This window comes from Onthophagus taurus, chromosome 11 (assembly GCF_036711975.1).
Source record: "Onthophagus taurus isolate NC chromosome 11, IU_Otau_3.0, whole genome shotgun sequence".
In the NCBI taxonomy this organism is placed as follows: domain Eukaryota; kingdom Metazoa; phylum Arthropoda; class Insecta; order Coleoptera; family Scarabaeidae; genus Onthophagus; species Onthophagus taurus.
Window position 1 is genome coordinate 13,348,579 of NC_091976.1, and position 13,781 is coordinate 13,362,359.

Sequence of the window (13,781 nt, forward strand, 5' to 3'; positions counted from 1 at the left end):
ATTAGTACTGTCGATACATTTATTTCGTGTGTTCTTATTTTTTCGCAACAGTCATCACTTATGTTAAAGGGTGGAATAAAATCGCTGTACATTTCAAATTCCAGGACATTGCCGTGTGGTAATAACATAATCGACCCGTAAGCTTTGCACTGTCTTGCAAGCGTGACACTACCGCAATCCCTTAATGTTACATCTACTGGTTTTTTATTGTTTGTGCATGAAATCGTTAAAGTTTCTGTACGGGGAACTGCAAATAACCAAGTATTGCTGGTTGTTAGTTGTATAAATCTTAAAACAAGAGGTGTATTCACTGTCAGATAACCGTATGAAATGTTGTTTACTTTCATCAATAATAATTTATATGGGTATAAATACGGGTATAAATTTGGATGAAGGGTTAATTAGAATGAATCCATTTGTAGAAACTTGTTTCGGAAATGGTGATATTTTATATACGTAAAATAGTTGTGTTTTTGCTAAAGGTGTATTTATTATGTATATCAAACGTTTATTTTCAAAGAAAACTTGCAATAATGTGCAGAAAAAGGTATAAAAGGCAGAAAATTTGAAATATCTAGAGGTATGGGAATTTTCAATCCATGGGGAAAAGATTCAGCAATTTGTTATAATGAAAAGATTCGCGAGTAGTAATAACCTGAAAAATATACGTGTAAGTAAATTCGTATTTTATTATAAAAAATTGTTTTTAATCATAAAAGTGTTTTAATCTATTAGCGTGTATGGTTTGTGAATGCCTACCCTTTTGAATAATATAGTTAACGTCAGATAATTTTTCGGTTATTGTATATGGGCCTATCCATAAAGAGGTTAGTTTTTTGTTTCGACCTCTACGAACTGATTCGTCGTAAAGAAGTACATTGTCGCCTACCGTAAATTCTCTTGAAAATGTATTTTTATCATAACTAGTTTTTGAAACATGTTTACTTCGTAATAGATTTTCTTTTGCTATCTGTCTAGAATATTGCATTTTTTGTTTAAGGTTCGCAACAAAATCATCGTAAGTATATTTAGTTTTTGGTGGTTGGGTTATTGAAGTTGGCAAGGTCGGTGTATAACCAAACAAAAGTTCGAAAGGAGAAAATTGTGTAGCTCTATGAATACTGGTATTATAAGTGAATGTTGCGAATGGAATCCAAGCATTCCAATCTTCCTGCGTGTCTGAAATAAAATGTCTTAAATATTCTTCTAATACTCTATGGGATCTTTCTAATGCTCCGTTTGATTCTGGATGGTAACTAGTTGTTTGAATTTTTTTTATTTTTAGAATTTTACAGACATTTCTGAAAAGCGTGCTTAAAAAATTTGTTCCTCGATCAGTGACTAGAACTTCAGGTATACCATAGAAACAAATAACATTTTTAACGAAGTGGTCAGCCACAGTTGATGCTTCTTGATTTTTCATTGGAACGTTTATGTTGTATTTCGTTAAATCATCCTGAAAAGTTAGTATGTATTTATGTCCTTCTTCGGTTTCGGGTAAGGGACCAACTATATCCATAAAACATCTTTCAAAAGGTTTACTTGCGGTTGTTGTGATAATCATTGGCATTTTGGTTTTTCGCGACATTTTATTTTTTTGACAAAGTTCACACTTTCGTATAAATTGTTTAACGTCTTTTCTCATTCCCTTCCAATTATATAATTGTGCGAGTTTTTTGTATGTGCGTGATACACCTTGATGACCTGCTAGTGGGGAATTATGAAATTCTTCCAATATACTATTTTTATTTGATTCTGTTGGGATTATTAGATCGTTATTGTAAATTGTTATTTCTACATTTGTGTTTCGAAAAATATACCTGATCATTGGATAAATTATTTCCCATTTAATTGGATGATGATAGTGATATTTAATAAATGACAGTTTAATTTTTGTATTATTTATAAGAATCCTTAAATTTAGCAAACATGACCAAATGTTTTCATATGAAACATCACTAAATGAATTTTCGTTATCTATTAATAAAAATATATTAGGGTTTTGATGATGGTAAACAGAAGTAACATTTAACTGAATGTCATTTTTAAAACTTTCTAAGAATTGATTTATGGTTTTGTTAGATTCCAAAGATCTAAATTTTCTTTTATTAAAGTTTTTTGGAATAAACATTACTAACGGATCTGTATCATTAGTTTGAAATAGGGTGGTATTTGTCTCTTTTATTTTAGAATTTAAAACTACATTTGTCTTCATATAATCCTGAAATTCTTCATAATCGGTGATTAAATTTGCGTCTACGGTGTTAATTCTACTCAGAGCATCGGCATTGGTATTTTTCTTACCGGCTTTATATAGGACTGTATAGTTATATTCTTCTAATTTCAACCTAAATCGTGTAAGTCGAGATCCGGGGTCTTTAATATTAAAAACGTAAAGTAGTGGCTTATGATCGGTGACTACTTTAAATTTCGTGCCGAATACGTATGGTCGAAAATGTTTTACGGCCCAAACTATTGCTATTAATTCTTTTTCTGTGGTAGAGTAATTTTGTTCGGCTTTATTCAACGTTCTACTTGCAAATGCGATAGGTTGATCACTATTAACTTCTCCTTGTGATAAAATTGCGCCGATAGCATAATTGCTGGCGTCTGTGGTGATAATGAATTCTCTTGAAAAATCTGGATATTGGAGAACCGGTGGGGAAATTATACTTTTCTTGAGTGTTTCAAAAGAAATATTACACTCGTTACTCCAATTAAATTTTTGGTCTTTTTTTAATAGTTTTGTTAGTGGTTTGGATATCTTTGCAAAGTCTTTAATAAATTTCCTGTAATAGCCGACTAAACCCAAGAATGATTTTACATCTTTTGGACTTTTTGGCTGCGGAAAATTTTCTACGCAATCTACCTTCGCGGGGTCTGGCTTAATACCATTTTCTGTAATGATGTGGCCTAAATATAAACATTCTTTACGTAAAAACGAACATTTTCCGGGTTGAATCTTTAAATTATGCAGTCTTAATCTTTCAAAAATTTCAATTAGTCTGTCGTTATGGTCCCTTAAATTATTTGCATAAACAACCACATCGTCCAAATAAATGAAACACTTAATTCCGTGTAAACCGCTTAATACAGTGTTCATAAGACGTTGGAATGTCGCAGGAGCCCCTTTTAATCCGAATGGCATACGATTATAGACAAAATGTCCGTTTGTCGTACTAAACGCGGTTTTTATTTTGTCTTTCTCGTCCATTGGGACTTGGTGAAAACCGTTAGCTAAATCTAATGTTGTGAAATAATGAGCATTTCCTAATTGGTCTAAAATATCAGTTATATTGGGTAATGGGAATGCGTCTGCTCCTATAGTAATTTCATTAATTTTTCTAAAATCTACGCATATACGAAATTTAGATTCGTTTGAATCAGATTTCTTCTGAACTACTAGCAATGGACTATTCCACGGACTACATGAAGGTGAGATAATACCGTCTTGTAACATTTGATTAGTTTGTTCCTTTATTTCTTCTCGATGTTTAAATGGTAATCTATAAGGTTTAATATTAATGGGTCCCTTAGAAGGATCAGTTGGTATACTATGTGTAACTGTTTTAGTGCAGGACAGTTTATCGCCCTCTACATAAAATATGTCACTAAAATTATCGCAAATCTCCAACAAAGTATCCGATTCTTCTGAATTCAAATGATCTATTTTCAGAGCAGTTCTTAATTTATTTAAACGCTCAAGATGATTAATATTAGTTGTTTCTATAAAATTGAAATCATTAGAACTAACGGGTTCGACGTTAACCCTCGGCGTAGGAATTGTTATGGGTTTATTTGAGATGTTCAGAATACTAACAAAACACCTTCTGTTTTCTACTTTAGTTAAAGTTGATCCTATGTAAAGTTCTTCAGAAATTTGCTTTGCCTTTACTATTCCTTCGATATCAGAAATGTTTGTTAATGCGGAAATTATTTTTTCACATCTTGCCGGAATAATCGTAATTATTTTGGAGGGTAAAATTGGTAAATAGTTGTTGTCAAAATATACAATTTCTTTTTCGTAATCTATCTTGGCTTTATGTTTCTGAAGGAAATCACGACCTAAAAGTCCATCGTTTTTTATTGGAATGTTATCAGGGATAATGTGGAATTCATGATTTAAAATTTTATTTTTTAACTTAATTGAGATAGTAGAAATTCCCAAGGTATAAATTGGTTGTTCACTAATGCCTTTTAATTGTAAAACTGAGTCTTTATTTATTTTAAAATCATATGCTAACTTACTTATTTTTAAAAGAGAGACATCAGCTCCGGTATCAAGTAAAAGTTGAACACAAGAACTTTGAAAATTCGGGGATTCTATCTCGATTATATCTAATTGTGTTTGGTCGTTTGAAAGTGAAACTGACTTGGACGAACTTGGGGTGATTTTATTTATGGTTTTCAGTATATCTGGAGAATGCAAAAATGGATTATTCTTATTTGTTGAACAGCTATTGTTAACTACCATACTCGGCTGTTCGCGATTATGGGTTAATGCTCGTTTCCCGAAACATTTTCTTGAGAGGGTAACGGTACGGAACGACTTGTAGGAGACAACGTAGGCAGATTTTGCCGTTGAACTGTTTGAATTTGACCACTAAAAGGATTATTAAAATTTTGGTTTGCTTGGGGTTGACTGAAATGATTATTTTCTCTACTAAAATTATTCGGTTGCCCTTGGTTATAATGATATCCAGAATAATTTTGTTGATTATAATTATTATGCCTTGTATTTGAATCATTTGGGTTGTTGGAAAAAAATTGCTGTCTTGAATTATTCTGATTATTGTATCGAAACGAATAATTTCGTTGGTCTGGATAGCTCTGATTAGGATAATTTTGTTGTGAATGTCTAGGGTTATTTGAAAATTGATAGTTTGTGGAGCCATTTGACGAATGGAACCTATTATTGCCTCGGTTGTGTTGAAATCTAAAATTATAACTTTTTTGTTGAGGGGAAAAATGAAATGAATTTGAGTGACTATTTTGTACTTGACCTTGTTCATAATTTTGAAGTTGTCTGCACTGTGATGTTAAGTGATTTGTTCTGTGACAAAACATACATGATATTTGGTTTTGACTCAATTGATTTTGAAAATTACTTTTTTGAATGAAACTAATATTTCGTGAATTTTGATTAAATTTGTAATTTTCGTTTTGCTCAAGCCCCATTTCTATTGCTATTGAAATTGCCCTATCTAAATCTTTTGTATTTTCCGCTATTATTCGTAATTGGACCTTTTCGTCGTGCAACCCTTTTCTAAAATTTGTTACTAATATGCTGTTAACATTGTCGATTAGTACTTTTGCTTCACCGGATCCATAATTTGACATGCAAGTTTCTTTATATTTGTTAAATAAATTCTGAATGCGCTTTCCGTAATCTTTAATGTTTTCTTTGTAATTTTGTTTGATATTCATTAATAAGTTTAAAAAATGTGTAGGGGGTCGTTTATCAGTAAATTGTTCTAACAAAAAATCTTTTATGTCGTCCCAATTCAAAAATTCTTGAGACTGGGTCACTTCTTGTGCTTTCCCTTTTAATTTTGTTGCAAAAATTAGTTCTGCTAAATTATCTTTTTCTGTTTCTTTTACTACGTTCATCATAGCATCACAACTTTTTAAGAAAAAATTCAATGAATTTGTGTCACCATACCCATCGAATACTTCGATTTGGTTTGAAACATCTATAGCATCTTTACGATTATCTGGTTGTTGAGCCATATTTATTAAAATATAATTATATTAAATAATTTGAAAAAAAAAAAAAATTTTTATGCTACTTATTTATTTGCAGTTTCCCTTGAATTTAATTATTATTATTATTATTTTTTATATTTCCTTCTCTTTTTTTTTTTTTAAATCTAATACCTAATAAACCTAACCCTTAAAGGACTTGCAAGGAAAAGTAGTGTCACACAAGAAACAATGCAAGTGACTTACATATACATGATCAATTCTGCACCACGTCTAGGCCTTGGTCCACCTGGATGCGTGTATCTGCAGATCCTTGAATAACGTCTGTCCACTTCTGATGAAACGTCTGCTGCGTACTGGCGCTCCTTCAGTCCGATATCAGGTGTTTCCCGTGCTGATTTCTCCAGGAGGTCTTGATGCGTCTCCGCGCTCCTTCAATACCTTCCTTTCTTTTCCTTGTTTCCCCCAGGACGTCGTTGGTAGTAAACCGAAAGTTTACCGCTGCCACCAATGTTGTGTACCGCCGCCACCGATGTTGTATATTCTTACGATGTAACGTCGATATTTACGACTATATTTATTTCTTCGTTGTGAAGGGCAATTTATTAAATTAAACAACTTTCTTCTGTTCTTAATTTTAGTTAAATTTTATTTAAGAGACGACGATGACGACCGGTAACAATTTGTTCTAAAACTAACTGATCAACTAGATCTAATAGAGGCGACTAACTTAATGTGACTTGACTTTTCGACTGCTCTTAGTGAAGTGCCTTTTCGGCTTAACCCCCCTGTTCCTAGTGAACTCTGTTTTTACAGCAGTGCTTCCCACGCAAAATATCGTATAACTAAGTATGTTTCCATCTGTTTCTTGATATACGCAGAGACAAGGAGAATTAGGGGTTGTTCCCATCTGGTTCCGTCCCCTGATATATTTATTATTCACACATGTCTCTGGTGGTTATTTGGTTTTTAGTTACAGAATCATTACTTTTGATACCTACATTATTATATTGTAAACTTATTATATTCCTATTATTATAAAGATAAATACTACGTGAGTAGTACTACGTAAACGGGTGGTACCACAACAAAACGCACCCTCCAGAAGACAATAGACACGTTTGTAATACCAAAAAAAAAAACCGAAACTGACGACACTGAAGATGACTTGGTAAATAAACTACAATCTACACCTGATACGATTTCTGTGCTGCCGAATATCGAAAATAAGTTGGACGACATAAATGAAGAAAATCCTACTACAAACCATCCTCTAGATCCAATTTCGACACCAGGAACATCGCAATCAAGCGGACAGGCACAATATAGTGGTGACGTAGATGTCGGCTATTACATTAAAAAACAACAAATAACAGATATGGAAAAATACAATATCTTAAAAAATGCTTTTGTACCTAACACCCACTAGCAATTTCCCTATTCTGTTCATTGTAAAAATCAGAAAGACGTAAAATGCTTTTTATCAGTCAAACATTTTAGAGTGCGGTAAGTTAGCCCCCCATTTTTTGGTTTTTAAATTTTTTATTGTTGTTCTAGATTGTTCTAGAGTTGTTCTACATTGTTCCAAAGCGGCAAATCGAAAAAATAAAAACTCCGCGAGAAAACCGAAAAAACAGGTATTTTGACTAGCCCCCCATTTTTGGAAAAATCAAATTTTCTTTGTTGTTCTGGGTTGTTCTAGTTGTTCTAGTTATTGTTCTAGAAAATCAAAATTATGAGATACAGCATTACGAAGTTATAACTACAAATAGGTTTCAAGGATATACCAGTTGCACGAGATACCTGACGCAATGAAGTATTGGGGTTGATACCGAAATGACCCAACACTTCCAGTTGAGCGGTTTCATTCAAAACTCTCGACTCATTATGTTTTATGTTGGCAACGAACCCAGTCTGAGTGAATTTCTTCATGAGATTCAGGACGTATGTATGAGATACGTTCTTATCTGGATGCCTTTCATTAAAAACTGCGGCAGTTCGTCGAGCACATTCATTTTGTGATTCATACATTAATACAATTTCAATCCTTTCCTGCAAACTGTAAACCATTATTGCTGTTTTATTTAAATAACTTTGTTAAGTGGATAAACACAAAGTTGTTTAAGTAATAACCAAATAAACTTATGTGTAGAATTGCACTTTTATTTTATTCTTTTCTCGCACTGTGAGCCTGCCTATAACTCGTTTATAGAAAGAGAAAAATGTCGTCTCTTTTTTTCCTTTTTTTGGCCATTCGACTCAAGAGTAATTTTCAAACAGGTTTAATGTAAAATACTTTCAATAAAATTTAGTTTAATTGATAATTATACTATTAATAACTAATAATTATAATATTGTTCTCCCAGTACGACAATGGTTAGATAATACGTTTCCAAACAGATGGATAGGACGAAGAGGTCCTATAGAATGGCCAGCCAGATCACCAGATTTGACGTCATTAGACTTTTTTTTATGGGGTCATTTAAAGTCTGTTGTATTTACCCCTCAACCTCAAAATTTAGAAGAACTTCGTCAGAGAATTACTGCAGCTTGCCGTGGAATTCAAAGGGAAGTTTTTGAAAATGTGCGCCGTAGTTTTGAACAACGGTTGTACCATTGTTTAGCTAATAACGGACAACACTGAACAATTATGAAGTTGATTTTCTCTGCAAAAAGTTTTTGTACATAATTAAATAACTGAAAATAAAATAGAACGTTTCAAGCAGTTAAAAGTTGTTTAAGTAATAACCAAATAAACCTAAAAGAAAAGAAAAATGAAACAGAAATCGTTTTTTCTATATATCTCTGACAGACGCCAGGCAAGCTAGCCAACGTAGGTATATCATTGTCAAAATAACCTAAATATCAAAGATTTCGGATTGCTCCGAAATAATAAAGGTTTAATGGTCGTTGTAAAAACGAACATGGTAATTTAATTTTATAAATTAATAATAAAAGATTACTTATTCTTGCTTTTAAGAAGGTGATTAAAGTTTTTAATATTAATTAAAGCGGGAAATACAAAACAAAGATTTTCGCAAAAATTTCGAAAACGAATCGATCAATTTAAAAAAAATAAATACTAACATGTAGTACCTTAAAAGACCTTTAAAATGAGGTATCACTTGACACCCCTTTCCATTTAAGATTTTTAAGGGGTTGGTTTCTGGCGGCGGGGGGTTGAAGTGAGTGAGTCAATTTTTGCATAAACAGTTGTCCCCCTTGGTTTCTTTACCTATTTCAGCGATTTTCTTTTTAAACTTCCGGATTTACAGAAATTGAGGTGGAAAGTTTTGAAATGAACACCCTGTACGTAGCTTTGCTTGTTGTGACCGACTATTAAGCCGTGTGTCCACTACCAAGTTTTCTTGCGGAAGTTGCTTCCAGAAGTGACTTCCAGAAGTTTTTGTCGTGTAAACACGTATTAGAAGTCGACTTCCAGAAGTCACGGCTTGCAGAAGTTACTTGCAGCAATTATGTGGAAACACGTGTTTGTTGCTTGCTGGAAGTAACTTGAACGACTTGCTGTGAATTACAAGTGTTTTGAAGACTTGCAGAAGAAGTCGGGTATACGTGAGTAAACGGTTTGTGGTATTCTCTTCTGTTTTGTTTTTTTTTTGAGTTCTTTTCAAAATTTATAAAAATGGACAAAAATAAATTCGTTTGGAGTAGTGAAAAAACACATTTGGTAATTGAAAAACAAGAAAGTTATCCTGAATTATGGGACACGTCCTCAAAAGTCTATAAGAATAAAATTAAAAAACAAAATGCTTTAAAGGCAATAGTCAATGATATAGACGCACCCGAAGAAGAGGTCAAAAGGAAATTGCACAACCTCCGAACGCAGTTTGGTCAAGAAGTAAACAAAGAAAAGAAAAAAAAAAGTGGCCAAAGTGCTGATGATGTATATGTTAGCAAATGGGAGTTTTATAATGACATGAAATACATGACGTTATCTCATGACCCAAAGAAACTGAGGATAATTTGGTAAGAATAAGAAAATACACATATATAATCGTTTTAATTTTTATTTCATTATATATTCTGTAACAAACCGCATTTTGGGATTCGAAAGCGATTAAAAAAAATAATAAAACGCAATACAGGCAGAACTTTGTAATTTAATTACGAAGTTGCGTCTTGAGAACCGAGGGTCCAGACTAAATACTACGTAGGCGGTTCTGGCAGGAATGTGCCGAGGTGGCAGTTAGAGTAGATGGAGCAGGGAAGAAATGAAGAAAAAATCGGGAGTCGGTTACGGGATTGGAACAGAAAAGCATCGGGCGAAACCGGGAAATTAAAGTTTTTGTTGTGTTTTTAAATTCGAGTCGTGCGATTTGAACTTATAGCAATTTAGTTATAAAATTCGTTGAATTGGATTCTCTTTCTTCGATGAATATTTTACTTTAACAAACGGGTAAGCGTTATTAAAATCTTAAACTTCCGATTTCTCATTGAACCTGCTAACCACCTCGGCAAATTTCGTAATGATGTTGTTGAATAGCTTATGTCATGTAATTTTTACTTTTTAAAACCTTTGTCAGTTGTTTTTTTTTTATATATAATATAATACGTTCTTGTTCAAAAATAAAGCAAACTTATTCTTTAGCAGTGAAATTTCGTTTTCTTTCAATCTATTTTTATTCTTAATTTCAAATTACTGCCGTTTGCTTTCAAGTGAACGAATGCAGTGTGCCAAACCCTAACTCAGTCATTGCTAGCTATCGAGAAAACGGTAGTGCGTGGACAGTTGGGTACGCGAGCCGCTCCGTGGACCTAGCTAGGAAACCCACTACGGGAAACGAGAAGTTCTCGAGAGCTAGTTTGTGACAAACTGGTGTCAGGTGTGGGGTTGGCACAATTTGATGTAAAAGTAGAAATAAAATCTAATTGTTATTTTTTTATTTTGTTTTTGTTACTATTTCCTGTTTCAAAATTTAAAGATTTCGAGTTAATTTTCTTTAATGTTTTGTCAATCATTCTTTTGTTTGTACGTATAAAGTAATAAATTTTGTCGTGCAGGGGTTAGTAGGTGAATATTTTGTGACTATCATTAAAAATAATAAAAATCTTAATCACTATGAACGCCGATGATAACGTAGCAGAAATTCCGGGCGAAGCTGAAGGTTCTATTCTAACAACACCAATGATGGTTACACCGATTTCTTTAGGAATGTTAGCAGGAACGGTAGAATCTTTTTCAGGTCGAGAAAATGTTAAACTGTATTTTGAAAGGTTAGAGCAACGTGCGATCTTAGATAATTGGAATGAAACACAAATGCTTCATATTGTTAGGTATCGATTGAGTGGAGAGGCTTATAAATTTTATAAGGCGGAAACAAACTTACAGAGTAATCAGGTCACATATGTAGAATTACGGGAAAAATTAATTAAAAAGTTTACCCCGCGAAAATTACCGGGAGAAGCACTAGGGAAATTAATGCGCGCGTTCCAAAAACACGATGAATCCGTGTCGTCTTACGTAACCAGTATAAAGTCTATCGCGAATGAGATTATCGAGGAGGACAAAGCGAAAGTAACAGCAGCAGAATTACCGGGAGTTATTATAAAAATTAATGAATTAGCACTAAGTCAATTTAAAGTGGGAATGAAACGTGAATTAAGCCAAATGGTAGGAACGTTACTTATGCGTGAAACGGATTTAACTCTAGATAAAGCGGAAGAGATCGCATCATTTGAAGAATTAAATCAGGCTACAAACCGAAATCGTCCAAATCGAATTAATATAGGAGCGGTGGATACGACTACTAGATTATGTTACAGATGCGGAAAGTCAGGTCATTTTGCGAAATTTTGTAATGCACAGACAACCGTGTTTAATTGTTATAATTGCGGGAAACCCGGTCATATTAGTAAACAATGTAGGTTACCTTCAAATAAAATGCAACCGAACTACGACCAAAGGCGTGACCTCCCACGCCGTGTTAGTTTTCAAGAGGGTCATTCATCCGATAAGGTAAACAACCGCGACCGAAGAAATTTTTATTACCAACAGCGAGATTATCAAAACGAACCGCGACGTAATGTAAACGATAACAATTATACGGGCCGACAATCGCCCCCGCAGGTTACTAGATCACCGCAAATTCCCGCAAATAACAGGTACAATGAGACGAACTCTTTAAACGCATATCGTCCTGCGGTGAATACCCGAACCGCAGGAGACTCGAATTAAAGGGTTACGATAGGTCAATAAAGTCTGTCGAAAATTATGACCCAACTGTAAATAAGATTATACCGCATATGAGACTCATTTTTGAAACACCTTTTTCTATTAAATTGTTCAATAAAAACAAACCAATAACGATGTTAGTAGACACCGGTTCTCCTGTTACGATAATTAAACATTCTTGTGTAATTTCGGAAGCAATTAAACCTATGTCGGGAGATTTTAGTATTTCGGGAATAACGGGACACGGAATTGACATGCTAGGTACGACTGAGTTAAATTTTTCATTGGGGAATGAATCGAATTTAGGAGATTTCTCGTGCTATGTATGTTTGGACAATTTGCCTTTAACCACAGATGGAGTATTGGGACGCGATTTTATGGAATTTCACAATGTAATTATTGATTTTAGTAAAGGTAGCCTAAATGTAGGAGGTATCGATGTTAGATTTTCAAGTATCATGAACGTCAATTTGGGGTCGCAGCGTATTGTGTCTACAGATTCCCTTGAATGTAGAGAATCCACCACATCAGGTTTAGGTGTAGGTCAGGTAGATAATTTGGAACTCGCGAATGATTATGTATCAGAATTATCAACGGAAATAAATTTAATCGAACCGCAAGTAACGAGGACGGAGTATCTAATAAAGAAACGTGAAGTCGAAGAAAAGTACGTAACCGAGGAGACGAATCAACGAACGAGGTTTATGCCACTCGAGGTAAATGTTTTGGTAGAAGAGTTTGGGGAGTTAAGTTCAGATAGCAACGATGACTATGAAACCGGGTATCGCCGAATGATCGATGTAAATGTGGACAGGGATTGTCACGATAGAAGAATAGAAGAAGAAGAAAAAAAAACAGAGAAATTAAAGACTAAAGAAAGTCAAAGGGAGAGCCGAGAAGGCGAAAGTCAAGAAGACCCCAGCGGAAGTAGTGGATTAGTGACGCAGAAGTCACGAATTGTTGCAGAAAATAATGAGTTAAGGGAATGCGAAAATGAAGAAGAAATTAAGGATGAAACTGATATGAAAGATACGGAAGAAAACGAAATAAACAATGATAAAAACTGTCAATGTAATCCTGTTATCACCGTTGAAGAAGATATCGTTGAACCGTTTACAGAGAAGGTGTTAGCGGTTGACGTGCGTAATAATAATAAAAAGAACGACATTGTAATTGAATCAAGTAAAACGCCCTTTCATCCAAATATATTAATAGGAAGATGTGCTGTTCCAAGAGGGGAAAAACCACGAGTATTGGTTGCAAACATAGGAGAAGAATCAATAACGATTCCAAAGCATACAGAGATAGCTAGAGCGTATAGTTGTATAATACCGAATAAGAAGGTTAATCCAGAAGTAAAAAGCGAGATGGTTGCAATGATAAGAGAAAACGAAGAGACATCAACATTTTTGGAATCGATCTCATTGGTCCACCTATCAGAAACAGACAAAGAGAAAGTTGAAAAATTGTTACTAGATTATCGAGATATTTTCGACAATGGTGACGAAAGTTTTACGAAAACTCACAAGGTCAAACATCAAATTATTACTGAGAATGTACCACCAATTAGTAAACGTCCATATAGAGTACCAGTTCATCAACGAGAGTTCTTGCAGGAAGAAATAGATAAGCTGTTAAAGAAAAATATTATTAAACCATCTCATTCACCCTGGTCGGCGCCGGTTGTAATCGTTAACCGGCAGATGTCAGACGGATCGATAAAACCCCGAGTATGTATAGATTACCGAGGACTCAACGCGGTAACTAAGAAAGATGTGTACCCGTTGCCGAATCTGCAAGAGACAGTAGATGTGTTAGGGAAGACTAATCTGTTTAGCGTGTTTGATGTAGCGTCGGCGTACCATCAAATAGAAGTGGAGAAGAA

The 13,781-nt window shown here is 34.0% G+C and overlaps 1 protein-coding gene and 1 long non-coding RNA gene across 2 annotated transcripts; both read left to right on the forward strand.

Annotated features, from left to right (window-relative positions):
- The first annotated feature begins 6,799 nt into the window (after positions 1 to 6,799).
- LOC139431714 (uncharacterized) lies at positions 6,800 to 7,862 on the forward strand. Its single transcript, XR_011641787.1, has 2 exons — positions 6,800 to 7,209; positions 7,271 to 7,862. It is a non-coding gene; the product is annotated as an uncharacterized lncRNA (long non-coding RNA).
- Positions 7,863 to 9,346: 1,484 nt separating this feature from the next.
- LOC139432117 (uncharacterized) lies at positions 9,347 to 9,694 on the forward strand. The gene has a single exon (XM_071200460.1). It carries the CDS (start codon positions 9,347 to 9,349, stop codon positions 9,692 to 9,694), a length of 348 nt encoding a protein of 115 aa, XP_071056561.1.
- The last annotated feature ends 4,087 nt before the right edge of the window (positions 9,695 to 13,781 follow it).